Source organism: Trachemys scripta, chromosome 1 (assembly GCF_013100865.1).
Source record: "Trachemys scripta elegans isolate TJP31775 chromosome 1, CAS_Tse_1.0, whole genome shotgun sequence".
NCBI lineage: Eukaryota > Metazoa > Chordata > Testudines > Emydidae > Trachemys > Trachemys scripta.
This window is the reverse complement of record NC_048298.1, coordinates 98,406,718-98,423,203: the sequence shown is the minus strand read 5'-3', so window position 1 is coordinate 98,423,203 and position 16,486 is coordinate 98,406,718. Positions and strand designations below refer to the sequence as shown.

The window sequence follows — 16,486 nt, the reverse complement described above, 5'->3', positions numbered from 1 at the left end:
ATGATATTCCCTTAGTTGGGATTGGGAATGTTGTGATCCATTATTATTTTAAGTGATTCTCTTTTTTCTTATATTGAATAAACTTCCCTTGGCTAAGGCATTTTCAAGTCTTACACTTTTTTTCAGGACAATTTCACTGCGGCATGTTTTCAAAGGGAAACAGCCTCTGACCTCTGGTGAGAGGCAAATGATAAGAAAAAGACAAGTGACCTGGTCCAAGACATCTTCCAGACACTGGCTGTGATCAGTAGGGGTCTGGAAGAAGCCACCTGAGCAGAGGCAGTGGCAGGATTAGGACATGAAGGTAACAACAACGGTGTGTTAAGAAAAACAATGTGTATTATGAACCTGATTCTGACCACATGTTCACTAGTGTAAATCAGGAATAACCCCAATTGAAGACAATGGAGTTATACTTGTGTATCACCAGTGTAAGTGATATCAGAATTAGGCCATTGTCCCCATGATCCAGCAAGGAAACTTAAAGGAAACCTACAATATTCTTAGTTATTTCTCACATTCTGTTAGTGAACAAGCTAATGGGCCAGATCCCTAGGCCCAACTGAGCAGTGTTCAACTCATGAATATCTAGGATGTGGGAGGTTGCCTCTCAGGCATCTTTCCACTCTCCTTATCCTTAACCCAACCACAGGCTCCCAGCATAATGTAGAGCAGCCTTCAGCAACAGCAAATCTCAAGGACTGCTTTGCCATCTTGGAATTGCTGGAGGGCATTGTGCTCCAGTTCCACCTCCTCCTAGCCCTGGCAATGTCCTCAGCCCACCCAGGAATGCCTACTATTCCTGGGGTTGGGTGGGAGGATGACATAGTCCTGGCCATTCCAATTTACACCTCTGAAGGATGTCTCTACATCTGGGGAATTTCTGGCTGCACTAGCAATGTAGCTGTCCATTCCCTTTGTGCTTCTGGATCAACACAAGGATCTGGCCCAATATACCTTAGTCTCTAATTAAAATGACAATGTACTGGAAATCTCTTCAGCAGTAGGTTAAGCCAATTTGTCTTGCATCTGTTTATTGGCCGATTGAGAGGTTCACTTGATTTGATAAACATCCAATTTAAACTTAATGTATTTTAAGTTAAATCTACCATTTATATATTTATTTTGCCATACTTTAGCAACTGTCTTTGGGCTGCGTCTGGCACCCTTCCTATTGCTGGGAGAGCAGCAAGGAGGGTGTTTTCTTTTACTGCAGCCATTCCTTGGCTACTCCAGATTACAGTTAATTTGGCAAGCCGATTTGTCGAAAAGGCACACCCTGTCTTGGAACTGAATCTATCCGGGGGGTTAGTAACACAGGATCTCAATCTCCACTGTCCTCTGTCACTCAAACGTCTGCTGACAGACTAACTTGAGCTTGCACCCTCTCAATATTGTATCTATTCCTAACCCCCTCTCCTTGTTATTAGCAAACAGATCTTCACGCCCAGTTCATTCAGAATGGGGGTCTACCATCAACACCTCTTTCCATCACACATCATTGTAGATTCCCAACCTAGGGAGTGCTAAAATACAGTGGACTGTAATGTCTTGCCTTTTAAAAATCTGGAGACATCCTGAAGCTGAGGTATACTATCCTCTTGGTATCCACAGCATTTCTCCAGCTGCTGAAAGGCATCCAGGTACTGCTTACAGGCGTGGGTAGGATAGAGGCTGCTCAGCTTCCTGTAGACTTCCCTCCTGAAAGAACAACAACCCTTAGTTCATGTCCTTTACTAGGAGCACCACCTCCTCTCCCTGGCTTCAGAACCACAGCTATTCACACAGGCAGGGCAGAGAGGGTATCTAACACCAAGCTGAGCTCAGAAAAAATGATGCTCTGAAGCCGAAGCCTGGATGGAGGCTGCAGGGTAGGATTTTTCCAGGAGATGGGCACAAAACGAGGAACCAGATACGGGCCTTGATCTTGCACTTGACTCTGCCCAGGCAGATCTTGGTGCCTGTGTGGAACCCCATGAACTGTTCAACTGTAAACGGGCACACAGAGTTTCCCTATTCAGGAAAGCACGAAGTATGTCCGTAAAGTGAAGGATATGCTTCAGTGCTTTCTTGCATCAGGGTAGAGTGACCAGAGGGCAAGTGTGAAAAATCGGGACAGGGACTGGGGGGGGTAATAGGTGCAAGATACCACCCAGGCAGCTCTGAATGCAAGATGGAGATGTCCATCACCTCAAATTTTGGAGGTGTTTAGCTTATTGTAATAAAAGGTGCTATATACAATTATATAAAATTAGTTGGCAGTGCATGGAATCTAGGGCTTTGGTTTGGGCCCTTCTCATGTATTTTATTATTTCATTTTAAAGGCCCCACTTTCAAAATATATTTAGCTATTGCAAAATAAACAAGCACTAAAGTGATGGCAGGGAAGCTTATAGAAATGGTTATATTTATTCACACCCAGCTCTGGGGTTCTAACAAGTGTATAAACAGTATTTTATGAAAATTGAGATCATTCTTGGAAATACTGACTAAAGAAAATGACTTTCTCTTGTTTTTGTATTGTAAGTTTTTTGCTGCTATTGTTGCTATGGAGGTGATAGCCAGTATCTTGTAAGGGTGTCATTCCATCACATAAACTTCTTATGTTAGCGTGGGTGTAATTGGGAAAAAAAGAAACAGACGTAGACAGTGGCTGTTGTCAGTATTGTAAAAGCTGCATGAGCTCCATCTCCACAGAGAAGACAGGAAAAGTTTAGGAGAATAAGAGGCCAGATTTTGACCTAACTTATTTCCCATAGAATACCATTGACTTTAATGGTATTGTATAGGGTGTAAAGCAGCGCATCAGTCCAAGATTGCTCTCTGTACAGTCTTATCTAGACTTGTGGGAAGAATCTGGACATACTTACTTCAAAGAGTGACTTTACTGTTAATACTAGCACCAAAGCTTAGGCAGGATCGGAGACTAGAAATGAATGTGACCCAAAACTCCAGGTCCAAATATTCTTCTTCAACTTTGGGCAACTTTGTGTCTTGATAAGATGCTGGATGCCCTGTCCCTTTTCTCTATGGGACTAATATTGGTCATTTTGTTTTAAAACAAAACAAACTTTAAAGTCCAGGGACCACGGCCTCAGCCAGTGTAAATAGACACAGTCAATGAATTTTATCTAATTGTGTGGATGAGGCTTTGGCCCACCGTGTATTTTGTAGCCACGTGTCTGCATAATTATCACCATCAGCCTAGAAGAGGAGAAGCCACTAGGTACTGGCCTTCTAGTATAGGGCTTGGAGGAGGAGACATGGAGGACAGAAGCCCCACAGAGAAAGAAGTTGTTGCCAGGATACTTTGACATGGGAGGAGCCATTTTTTGGCCCCTTTCTTCTCCATATGGTTTATTCTTACTCCCTGGTTGGTTGACAGAAATGGGGAATAACATAAAAAGAATGAATATATCTTGTGTGGGCATAAATACCTCGGTTCACATGTGAATGCAACTATTTGTACAAGGAGCAGGCCTTCTCCAAACCATTGTACAGAGCACATGAATAAGGATGAACTGAGCAGCTGGAAATTCAAATGAATATTTGGGAGCCCTGTATTCAGCCCGCTCTAGCTGTAGGGACCAACGATGCTGAAGGGCCAGTGCTGGCCATCCCCACCCTAACAAGAAGGGTGGGAAGGGCAGAGTGCAGAGTGGGGGGATAAGCAGAGGAACCTGATCCTATAGCAGCCCCTCAGACTGCAGTTCACACTCTGAGAAGACAAGGCGAAGCCCTGCAGAAGAGTTTGTGATCCTGCCTTCGGAAGCCTACGATCAGCAGCAAAGGGACATTCCCTGTGTTGAGGCTGCTTTACCTCTAGTTATCACCAGGGGGTGGGACTTCTGGTCACCTGTGTTCAAGAAAGATTAATGCAAACTGGAACAAGTGCAGAGAAGAACTGCGAGGATGATCGGGAATGGAGAGCCTAACATGTGAGAGGAGACATGGAGAGCTTGGCCTCTTTAGCCTAGCAAAACAAAGGCTGAGGGGGAATCTGACTGCTCTCTATAAATGCATTGGGGGGTAAGCCCCATGGAAGGAGAACAGCTATTGAAGCTAATGGACAATGTTGGTACAAGAACACCTGTGTATAAACTGACCATGAACAACAGGCTGGAAATTAAATGAAAGTTTTTACCCATCAGAGGGTGAGGTTCTGGAACAGCATCCCAGTAGCAGTTGTGGGGGCCAAACACCCTAACTCGTTTTAAGGTGGCGCTTGATAAATTTATGAATGGAATTATATGCTGTGGTTTCCTGTGACAGCACGGGACTGGGCTTGACCCAGCAGATCCCTTCCAGGCCTATGTTCCTATGAATTCTGCTTACAAACCAAGTAGAAAGGGGCTGAGTTAGAAAACAGAAATTACAGACTTTTAAATATGCTTACTTTACTTTAAATATACTGTACAAAACTTTTTTTTTTTAAATAGACCAATACTTCCCTATTAGAAAATTTAAAATTGTGTTTACACTTACAATAGAGACAAGTTTAAAATTAATTGTACGGGTTGCTCTAGAACTAAGTTTAGTATTACATATGCTTTTACTGCAGTTTCCTTTTTTTAGAAAATTAGAAGCACTGCAAATAAAAAAATATCATATTTTATTCTTAGACCATAGAGAGAAGAAACAGTGGGCTTCATTTAGTATTCTCAGCTGTTGTGCATTATTGATCTGCACTGCCCAGCTGCAGTGTTCCAGCCCAGAGGTGGCTACAATTCAGTGACAGGACAACAGAACTGTGTACACATAGGGCTCAATTCTGCAGTCCTTACACAGGCAAAATTCCCACTGCTTCAGTGCACAGCTTTTCTAGGTTTGAAAGCCGTGGAAAGCCGCTCCCTAGTAAGCTGTCAGAGGCAGAGGAAATGTTAACCTGCTTTGAAGGCGGAACCTCCTAACACCAAACCCCTCCACAGAGAGTTTCAGAGCTGCCCAGGGGGCGCAGCTGGTGAGCTCAGGAACATGTGCTCCTCTCCTTCCTTCTGCACTTCCTTCTCTTCTCATTCTTTGGATTGCCTTCAAAGACCCCAGGCCATGAGGGGGAAAGTGAAGGAAGTCCCTCCTGAGCCAGGCTGTAGTCACTTCCCTGCGTGATCAATGGTTTGTGGAAAGATGCGCCACCCTTAGATGACTGGGATGGGTTTTTAAAATTCCCTGGGACACAGAAGAGTGCTGGAGTTGCTAGAGAAAGTAGAAAATGGTCCTTCCAAACATTTTTTCCCACAGAAAATGGCTTTTTGAATCAATGAAAATGTTTGAAAAAAAAATCTGTTTTTCTCAAAATTTGAGGGGATATTAATAAAAAACCTGAAAACCAATTTTTTAAAAACAAAAAACCCCTACATTTTAAAATTATAAGCTGAACAATTTCAGTTACTGAGAAAGAGAAATATATATCTATACGCACTCAGTGGTAGGTTTTTAGACAAAATGCTAAAAACATACCATTAGTCTGACCCAGTATGGCCATTCTTATGTTCTCATGATAACTGCATTCAAAAAAGAACTAGATAAGTTCATAGAGAATAGGTCCTACAATAGCTATTAGCCAAGATAGTCAGGGACAGAACCCCATACTCTGAGTGTCCTTAAACCTCTGAGTGCCAGAAGCTGGAACTGGGTGAGAGGCAATGGATCACTCAGTATCAGTAGCATAGCTGGGGGGGAGCGGGGCAGTGGCAGCTCCCCCACTGAGCATCTTGGCCCCTTTTTAATTTTTACTCACCCGGCGGCACTCCAGGTCTTCGGCGGCACCTCAGCGGCGGACCCTCACTCGCTCTGGGTGTCTTCGGCGGCACTGAAGGAAATGCTGCCGAAGACCCGTGGAGCGAGTGAAGGTCCCACCGCTGAGGTGCTGCTGAAGACCCGGAGCGCCGCCGGGTGAGTAAAAGCACCGCCCCGTCAGTAAAAGCGCTGCAATGGGTGGCGCCTTTTTTTTTTATTCTCCCCCTGTTCCCTCCACCTGGCTACGCCACTGCTCAGAATTACCCTGCTCCGTTCATTCCCTCTGAAGCATCTGGCACTGGCCACTATCAGAAGACAGGATATTGGGCTAAACAGACCATTGGTCTGACCTCATGTGGCCAAAAATCAATGACAATTTGATTTTCATCAAAAACATTTTGTAAGATGAAAATTATTTCCTGACCATCTCTAGTACCTCCCCTAGATAAAATGTATTCAGAACACTAAGGATAATACACCTGAGAAATTTAGGGTCTGATCCAACTCCCATTACAGGCAGTGAAATGATTCTTACTGACTTTAGTGGAGTTGGATCAGGCCCTATTTAGTGTGGGAGGAGGAAGGTGATAACTATTTTAAAAGGGAATATTCTTTGTAAATACTAAAAGCTAGTAAAAATCTGGATTTCTAAAACTGAACCTTGATCTGAATAGTGTAAATTAAGTGCACTGTAAATGCACGCATGCTGAGAGCATATGTGTGCTGTTTCTTTAAAATGACAGGTGAGGGCTGTGAAAGATTCTAGGCAGAATCTTGACAGTGAAGCAGTGGGAAAGACAGCTGGGACAGCTTTAGGGATAATGCTGTTTCCTTATTCTAATCAAGTTCCTTGTTCTCTGTTAGAAGAAGGTGACTGTCTGCCTTTACTATTGTCACATGACATATGTCTCAATATCTTTGTCCTCTGTTCTCCCTTTTCCTGGGCAACTTCTTCCCAGTAAACATCTCCCCATTTGCTCCCATGACCGTTCCGTTTATGCCTCTGCAATAACTATGCCTGACAACATAGATTGTCCAAGCCCTGTTTTTGGAAGCTGAGATTTCTGCTCTTGTTTTCATTTTTATACACATGTTGCTACAAACTGAAGGCATCCAACAGCTCTTCAGAGCTAACATCAAGGGACTTTACAGCATGTCAAAAAATTTCCCCTTTGGTTTCCCTGTATCCATATTAAGTTGTGTTGTAATGCAGCTGACCTCAGCACACAGCCCTAGGGAGCTACAGTAACAACTGTGAGATCTAATTTTGGAATTTGGGTTGCTGGGGCTAACTGTGTTGAGGAGATAGCTAGATACCCCCGAAAGGCCTATTCCATTTACCACTGTGGGAATAGTTCTAGATGGAGAATGGCTGCCGTGATGGAGGTTGGCAGAAAAAGGGGAAAAACAGGAAAGAACACAAAATTTAATTTTCTTAAATACAACATTCCCACACACCAGAACATGCCAATATTGTTGGCTGGTGAGAGCCGTCAGGCACATGATGCTAAGGACTTAAAAGGCATGTTACTACTTTTCAAAGGTTATTTGAAAATCTAGCTTGTGAAAATAATAGAAGTTGGATGAGTAGGATATGATGTTCCTTGGTAGTTATCCGGTGCTCATTTTGCAAATTCTAAGGCCCAATGGATTTTATTTAAAATAAAACACTCTTTCAGAGAGGAAGGATGACCTTGTTGCTGAGGTGCTGGTTGGGGACTTGGGAGATCTAGGCTCAATTCCTGGCTGTGCCCTGTAAGACCTTGGGCTAATTGTCTAATTTCTCACTTTCCCATCTGTAAAATGGGGATAATAATTTTTCCTTTCTCCCACCTTTTGTCTGTCTTGTCCATTTAGATAGTCCCTACCCAGAAGAGTGTACAATCTTCAACTATGTGTACATGCAGGACTTAGCACAGTGGGGCCCTGATCTCAAGTGGGACCACAAGACATTCTTGTAAAACAAGTAACCCATAACAATAATTATTGCTATATAGTGTGATTTTTGAAAGGCAGCTAGGGAAGATGGAAGGAGGTGGACAAGAAATCAAAATTCCCCTTTCTTCCGAAACCTTCATCCATTTCTGAAGTTGGCAAATGTCTTCTAGGTTTAATGAATTTCTTGCATTATTTTTTTGTTGCAAATCCCACTGGGGTTTTTGCACTGGGATAGCTACAATGAGGAAAACACCAGGGGAGAAATGGGCTACACTGGTGTGAAAAGTGACTTTCTCTAGTGTGGCTTGCCCTGGGTTCATCTGAGATCATGAAGCTTTTTTATTGTAAGTTAAGACCATGTTTATTCAGAGAGTGAGTCAACTTAAAAAGGAACATTTTTAACGTAAAGGGAAACCTGTGCTGTGCACTGGGGTTAGAAACATCCCTCACCCCATAAATTGCTAGATAGATGCACTCCCTTGCACTACTATCTATCTCAGCATGTATATATTAAGAGCACACCTTTGCATCGGTTCTAGCATATACAGGGGAGGAAAGAGGAGAAGAGAAAAATTCAAATGGAAAAATACACTCTGTGTGTGTGTATATGTATATACATTTGACTACACTGATTTTTCTCATCCTTCCCACTTTCACATGGCTTTTCACTTTTTGCTCCATCTTCACCCTTTTTTTCCCCACTGGATTATTCTTTCTCCCCTTCTCTCTTCTTTTTTCACACTAGCCCCTAAATAGAACATGAACCAGATAATGTTCAATTTTAAGTTAAGGACATAGGAATTGCCATGCTGGACTGACCAGTGGTTCAGCTAGTCCAGCATCCTCTCTCTGGCAGAGACCAGTAACATGATTTCAGGCCCCTATGTTTATAAGGAACCAAACAAAAACCACAGACTCAAATCCAGATCTGGATCCAGATCTGAATTTTCTGGCTTGGGACCAATCTCTTTTAAAGATTCTGAAATGCTCAGTTAACATGTATTTGATCATTTTTCAGTCTTACACACTTCCAGGTTCTGGTCAAGACAGGAGCTGCCAAAAATACCTTGCGAGAAACAGTTTTGTTTTATTTCCAGCCCAACCAGAAGCAAAATAAATTTAAAAAAAGCACTTGTTCTCATGAGTTTTCCAGACAAATTTTGCAGATTTTCAAGAGTTCTGGATAGTATGTTTAAGTAGCCAAACTTTTTAGTGTCTTTTAACTGAACCAGAACTCTGAGGGCTAGATCCACATCCCTACTAAATCTGCTTTGTGCTGCTTTGGTCCTAAGCTCCACACCTCGTACCAACATCACAGGGGATGTAACAGCCCCTTAGCCAGTGCAATTTAGAGCAGCCCTGAGGTTGTTCCAACCTGCCAGGGATCAAATTTGCCTCTGCTACCTTGGAAACTGGGTGGGGGCAGAAAGAGGGGCCACAAATGTAGCAGAAAGCCCCCCTCACTTAGGTGCACCAACCCTGAGCCTTTTGTTGTATTCTCACCACTTAATGTAACCTGGAAATAGATTCAGAGGTCTATTCACCCCTCAGTACAGGTATGTAACTCCTCTTAGCAACACCAGGAGTTACACTTGCATGGGGAGAACAGAATTCTGCAAAATGAATAACAAGAAGGGATAATTAATACATCAATTAAAATGAGAGATGTCAAATATTATTTGAAAATGTAGGGCACTGTTGTGCACTTCTTGCACCTCTGAAATTCCCTTGGGTTTCAGTGGAATCACCCCATGACTTGTCATGGGGCAGGATATGAAAAATATACTCACCAAGTAGCAGTCTCCTGGACAGTGTACTCAACTCGAGGCAAAGGGTCTCCTCTTTAAAGAGAGAGAGAGAAAAAATTATGTAGCTGACTTGAGTTCTAGTTTCAAGTATAATTTTCTTTATATGCCTCAGGACTATTTGCCATACTAAAATAATTACAAATAATAAATAATCATCCTGAAGGATTCTAAAGGGTTTTATGACCCAGGTGTCCTAGGCTCCACCAATCCCCAGGGATGGTGCAAACAGTGAAATACTGTAAAGGATGGACCACTTGATGAAATGTAGAGAAGCAATGCTGTATTATTTCCCGTTCCAATTGCTTAGCTGCTGGAAGACCATCAACAATTATACAGCAAGTGGGTTTATAGGTATATTGTGCATATTTCAGCATTAACTTCCCCTCTGTAGTTGTATCTACCATCAGAGAAGGAGATAATTCACAATACTAGTGAGGGAGCTGGCTGACTAGCCACAATGTACGGAGGCTGTCATTAAGCAGAAATCTCCCAAGGTTCAGGGTTTCTCTTGAGTTCTTGGGCACCATGTGGCTCACAGCTCAAGGCCATTATGCATCTTGCTAATGCCACCTACAAGTGCATAGAATGAATTTCAGTGTCCACAAGAACAAGCCCCCAGACTTCTCTTCCACTCCCATGTGTTTTTACACAGAAAGGCAAGAAAGTGTAAATTGTTCATTTGAGGATAAGTCCATCTTTTTTTTTCTGTAGGACATGAACAAGTCCTTGTCTACCTGACAGGTTTATTAAGGTACATGCCAAATCCTGGAAGGAAGATACTCTCATCCTATAATTTAAATGAAAGAGTCATGTAGAGACCATTTGTCCCCTAGAATTACATGAAATTATGCAGAGCTAAGTGAGGTGTGAAGGCAGCCCTGAAGTTAAATATTAAATTAATTTTCATTGTATTCTGAAATGTTCCTGATTTGTATGGGATGTGTGTTTCTGTGATTAACTCAGTTTTCCAACAGATGGCACCACAGACCATTAGCCTAGGATTAAGTTACATCAACCATAAAGCTGCTTACAGGTGAACAAAATCAGACTACTTACTGCGAGAGCACACAAAATGTGAGTGAAACTGATTTAGAACAAGCAGTTTTCCAGTGGTGCTGCACTTACTCTCTGTAGTTGAAGGCCAGGTCTGTAAAGAAGGCTCTTCGTTTCCTGTACTCTGGGTCAGTGTAGCCCTAAATTGGGAAATAATTTAGCATCACTCTTACATCTGGACAGTGATGGGCTTGAATGGATTTGCTGACAGAAACATTCAAAACTAACAGGCCTGAATTTGATTGTTTCTTCTATTGTACTCTCTCTGTGGCAAGGAATCATGGAAATATTACAGAGTGAACCAAATTCTGCACTTAGTTACACCCATGAAATCTCACTGACTTTGGACCTGTTCCTAAACAGGAATGTAGCGTACTTTGGTCACAGCTAAGCATGAAGCTATAGTAGGTTTTGAGTAGTGATCATTATACAGAATGAAAGGCACAATTTAAGTGGGAGAGTTAGAAATTAAGCTCACGCCATTGATTTTCTGCTTAGCCATTGTGAAAAGGGACTATGTTGATGTGAAATTGTATGCTAGGAGACGTTGCTATAGGATAAGGGTTGTTAAGTGAAATTGTAAGATGACATGTGTCTCTGGACAAAGACCAGAAGAACTTATAGAATCATAGAACATCAGGATTGAAAGGGACCTCAGGAGGTCATCTAGCCCAACTCCCTGCTCAAAGCAGGACCAATCCCCAACTAAATCATCCCAGCCAGGGCTTTGTCAAGCCGGGCCTTAAAAACCTCTAAGGAAGGAGATTCCACCACCTCCCTAAGTAACCTTTTCCAGCGCTTCACCACCCTCCTAGTGAAAAAGTTTTTCCAAATATCCAACCTAAACCTCCCCCATTGCAACTTGAGACCATTACTCCTTGTTCTGTCATCTGGTGACCCGAAACACAGGACTCCTGAACAGAAGCTCCATTAGTCTGCTCATTTGGAACTTTTGGGGGTTGAATTTGAATGATCATAGGTTCGTTGCTATGGGGAAAGAGAGCTGGATCGCGGAGGAGGGCAGGGAGCTGGACTGTGGTCAGGAAGGGAAGCACCACCAGACTCTTATAAGCTCAGGCTTTCCTTCTGGGAGTAAGTAGAAGGGTTACTGAAAGCTATTGTTATGTTTAATTTGGTTAAATAAAAGTTGAGTAGTTTTTCACACATAAAAGTCAGAAGTGTCATTAGTTGGTGGGTTTTGAAGAGATCTGCAAGGCCCGCAAAATAGAGTTAGGAAAAAGCAGACAGGATCTTCCGCTTATCACTGGCAAGGGTCGTGACAGGAAGCTGAGGGATGGGGGCGGGGGGAAAGCCTGTACTAACAACACAGAAACACCAGTGCTGAACAAAGTGTGCGCCTAGGAAAGGGAAGGTCATGATAGCCATTTTTAATTATGAGACATTTAGAGATGGACATATGATATTTTGCTCAAAAGGGAGCACATTTAAATTTGGGTTTTCTTTTTCTTATGTTTTAATAGAAATTCAGCTCTTCCAGTCAGGTCTTTCCAATTATTCAATAAATATTAAAAATATGTGGAATCAAATCCCTTTTAGGTTTACATTACTTTTGATATAATAAGAATCATATCTAAATTCTGGCTCCATATTAACACAACTAATAAAGCAGAGCTGATCGGTATCACTGTGCAAATATTTATTACTGTAAAATATTCAACATTTATTGGAACCATTTTTCATTTTAAGGGCCAAACTTTTCCTTTAGGGTTATGATCATGAATACGACTGTAATCAATGAGAGTTGTGCACATTTAGCTGAGGGAAGAATTTGACTCTGAGAGCATGTTATAATCTCTGTGAGCCAGGGAAGTATTATTATCTCTTTCAATGGGACTGCTCACATGTGTAAAGTTACCAATAGATGTAAAGACCATAAGATCAAGACCTAAAATAAGGCAAGATGCAGAAGGTTGGGGCACAGGAACACATTGTTATGTCATGAGCACATGGTTAATATGTTGTAATTTGGAGGTGGCAAATGAACGAGAGGTTTCTTGTCTAGAAAGTGAGACCTGATCACGTGCTAAAGGCCTTTCCTGAACAGGGATGCACTTAACCATGTACTTAAAGTTAAACGTGTGCTTAAGTGCATTTCTGAATGGGGACTTGTTGTAATAATTGGGCCTACAAATGTACCTTAATTGCAAGCTCAACTGTGGGAAAGTGAATGAAAGTTTACAAAATGTTCCAATCACATATAATGATAAATGTTGACAGGGAAAGGTGCAAAAGAGAGCCAGAAAGACTGAAGTAACCGCCTCCTCCCCCTCAAAAAAAAAAGGCCACTGATATAACTCAAGGATTATATTAAGATCATGGCTGGTAAGCAAGAGAAGTGTGGATCTGGACATTAATTAACCAAAATAGCTGTGTCAGAAATTAGGCCTAGTTGGTGAACAAAATAATGAGGGGATTCTGCCCATCACTCCCTTTTTAGGGGATTCTGCCCATCACTCCCTCAAAAAGAGATGTTGTGGTGGGAAATTAGGAGCATGCTGGCTAACTGAAAAATGGGAGAACACAAAAGAGTAAGCTTTACCATCACGGCTGCCATCCCCACTGTTTCCTGGGACCCTGGATCTCCTGTAATACCTTTGGGCTTTCCTTGTACTGATCCTGAGAGACGGTTCTTACCAGACTGGGCCAGAGAGAAGGACCCAGATGACATCACCACCTCCACTGACAGAGACTGAATCCCAAACCCCACCTGGGATGTGAGACTGTTCTCCACCTTGCCCCTTCTTGTGTCTTTTTCCTTCCCCACTTTATGTCTTCTCTTTCCTATCTCTCTCCTTTTTTCTTCTGTCTAACAAGAGTCTGACTTAGCTGACCAAGACTATATTTTGCACACTGCTGTAAGCCTGTGACCAAAAAGGCAAATAAAAGCAATGCCTTAAACAGCCTGATGCTGTACAGGTTTGCCACACCTCAGAGAGCCTAATAAGACCGTGTGCTGTGCCAGTGTTTTTCAAACAGTGATACTGCTTTTGAGAATCAACACCAGGGACAAATATTGCATTTTCTATCTTTGCTATTCTCTACTTTCCCCTTTTGTGCGTGCTTGTCTTGTTGTGTCTTCTAGGAAACAGCATCAGATTTCAATAACAATGGCACTAACAACAACTCCAGCCCATCTCAACTTTTTTTCCCTTTCCCCACAAATGGACAATTATTACCATCTAAGACACTGTCAGACAAGGGGGATTTTCCTTCTCTACTGTAGCTGTAAAGATACTCTACAGCTAAAGGGAAAGAGAACAAGGGATACTGTTAAAAGGAAAACCTTACTTAATACTTTACCTTTCAAATGTTTTAAGTGTTTTTCCTTTTTTCCCCCTGTATCTTTATTAAAGGGTTAAAACTATTTTAATGGCGTGTTTGCCATGATACTAAGCAGACTGAGATCTCTGTATACTAAACACCAGATCTTGTTTGACACTGTTTAATGTTGGACAGCGACAGGATCATGTTAACACTTAGCTCTTTGGGCCTATTTATTCCATATAAATTAATACAACAGGTCTATAAGATTTTTTATTATTAGGGTACTTCATTCATTCCTAGTTCACTGATGTCCATTGTAAATCCCCCCTTTAAAAGACAAACGTCGGGCACAGAATTATTTTGGAGGATAGTTTTACAGAGAATTCTTTCTATTGTGCTTCATCTGGACAGCAGAACTAACCAATGTATTTAAATAGTTTCAAAGGTAAACTAATGATGACCTTAAACTTACAGGATGATCATGGTCCAAATCAGGTTCATACTTGGCGATCAGATGGTGGCACTTGTCAAGGTCTCGTATTTTCTTTGGAAACCATGGGACTGTTGGAGACAGCAAAAAATGGTACATTTAAATGATATAGGTTCAGTACAGGCTTGGGAAGAGACAGAATAAAAACAAACCACTGAGAATAACCACCTCTGCTTTATAGAAGGAATATCTTACACCCCCATGTTACAAATGGTGAACTAAAAATGAGTTGAAAAATTACAAACAATGTCACTGTTCACAGTGACCCAAACCCTGAGGGCCCTACTTAGTTTTCCCCACTCAGGCAAGCTCCATTTATAGTCAGTTGGAAATTTGCTTTTGTAAAGGGTGATATTCTTGCATTTAGTCAGGATGCTTGAAGTTCAGTGTGGCCTTAACCAACACTCTCTTTTTTGTATCTAAAATGTTATGGGAACAAATAATTGCAGACATGATTATTTGCAAATGCAGCTGAGGTTATCAAGGTCCCCAATCCTGCAAACACATATGCACATTCTTACTTTTTTAATCTGTGAGTATTCTGATTGATTTTAATGGGACAGCATGTGCTTTTCTGGTTCAGGACCAGAGAGCTCAGCATGTTGCAGGATTGAGCTCTGAGTTCATGACTGCATGACAAATAATTGTCTTTACAAAAAGGAGACTGCCTTAATGATGGGTTGCATGTCAATTGCATGAGCTAAGCAACATGAAATCACAGTTTAAGACAGAAGCAAACCTCTCTCCCCTCCGTTCATTGAGAACAGTGCTATAATAACTATCTCTACTCATTTCTCTGACCATGCCACTCCGGTTTTCGCTCACCTTTCCCAGCAAATTCAAGCTTCTTATCTTTGTATTCAAGCTCTCTACATCTCTGCTCTCATCTTCTGCTGCTCCCTACTAGCTCCCTGCCCTCCATCCAAGCTTCCAGCTCAGGTGCCCCATTTGTTTCATTCTCCCATTCACAGTTCCACATTCATGGGAACACCTTCCTTGTTCCTATTCACTCGATAACCTGCCTTGTCACGTTAAAATCCCCTCTTAAAATTCATTTCTGCAAGACTTCTCACTAGCAACTCACATTTTTTAAAGTTAAACATGTGCTCAAGTGCTTTCCTAAATCAGACTTTGAATGCTGAAAATAGATTATTAAATCAATGGATTAAAAAAATCCAACCTCTGCCCCCACCCCAAACGGATAATGTCAGTAAAGCTGAAGAAAAGCTGTATTATCATTATCATTTCTCTCTCTGGCCCATATTTTCTCCCCCAATAACACCTCACTTTATACAACCCCCATTTTCAGAATTGTTTTCTCTGTCCCAAGTGGCATTTGATTAAAAAGGTGTTACTATGTACAGTTCACTGCATACAGTATATGCTCCCGACAATAAGGTCCCCATTCAGCAAAGCCTATGTTTAAATTCCATTGTTGTCAATGAATCTTAACTACTTGCTTAAAGATAAACATGTGTGTAAGTGCTTTTCTGAACTGGGCCTAAGGCTCTGATTCAGTAATGCACTTATGCATGTGTTTAGGTCTATGCTTATTCATACTTGAACTAAAAAATGTAGTTTGCATTAGCATAAATGAGTGTTATGCACATGCATGAAGCCCATATACCTGTATTCTCTATCATTTCCTCAGGTTTTGATCATAAATCATTCACTCTTCACCAGCCAATGAACATAAGAATTACCACAATGGGCTGAGCCCCTGTTCTCTGGCAAAGGCTATTTAGATTGCAGACCACTGTTAATTTCAGGCTGGCTGGTGAGAAGGCTGTTTTTCTTCTAAGAGAACAAGTATTAATACAGAAGGAATATCCTGTCCTTTAGAAATTTAAAAAGAAGGGAACACTCTGTATTCTAATAAATAATAATAATAACCATTCTTGTTTATAGAACATCAGCTTTCCTGAATATTTTCTATTTCATATAAAATATAATAACTACTACATGTTGACACACAGAGACAAAATGCATAGAAGTACTATGGAAAATATGACATTGATAAAATCTGTTGCATATTTTGATGTGCTATATTTTCAGAATCATCTAGAAACAGAAGATGCATGAAAAACAGGTGGACCCCAATGCCAGGATGTGTTTTAGGAAGGCTGACCTCTGTGAGGTCACTGGAGCTATGCATGAATATGGGATCTGCTCAGGA

General features: G+C 41.5%; 1 protein-coding gene across 1 annotated transcript in view; it reads right to left on the bottom strand.

Moving 5' to 3' along the window:
* Nucleotides 1-16,486, bottom strand: part of LOC117870626 (tyrosine 3-monooxygenase-like) — a 41,723-nt gene that overhangs the window by 23,950 nt on the left and 1,287 nt on the right. Inside the window, exons 3-6 of the mRNA XM_034757931.1 lie at nucleotides 14,293-14,381; nucleotides 10,608-10,675; nucleotides 9,465-9,515; nucleotides 1,556-1,701 (exon numbers count right to left, since the gene is read on the bottom strand). Coding sequence (XP_034613822.1) covers nucleotides 1,556-1,701; nucleotides 9,465-9,515; nucleotides 10,608-10,675; nucleotides 14,293-14,381 — 354 coding nt within the window. The remainder of the gene's footprint in view (nucleotides 1-1,555; nucleotides 1,702-9,464; nucleotides 9,516-10,607; nucleotides 10,676-14,292; nucleotides 14,382-16,486) is intronic.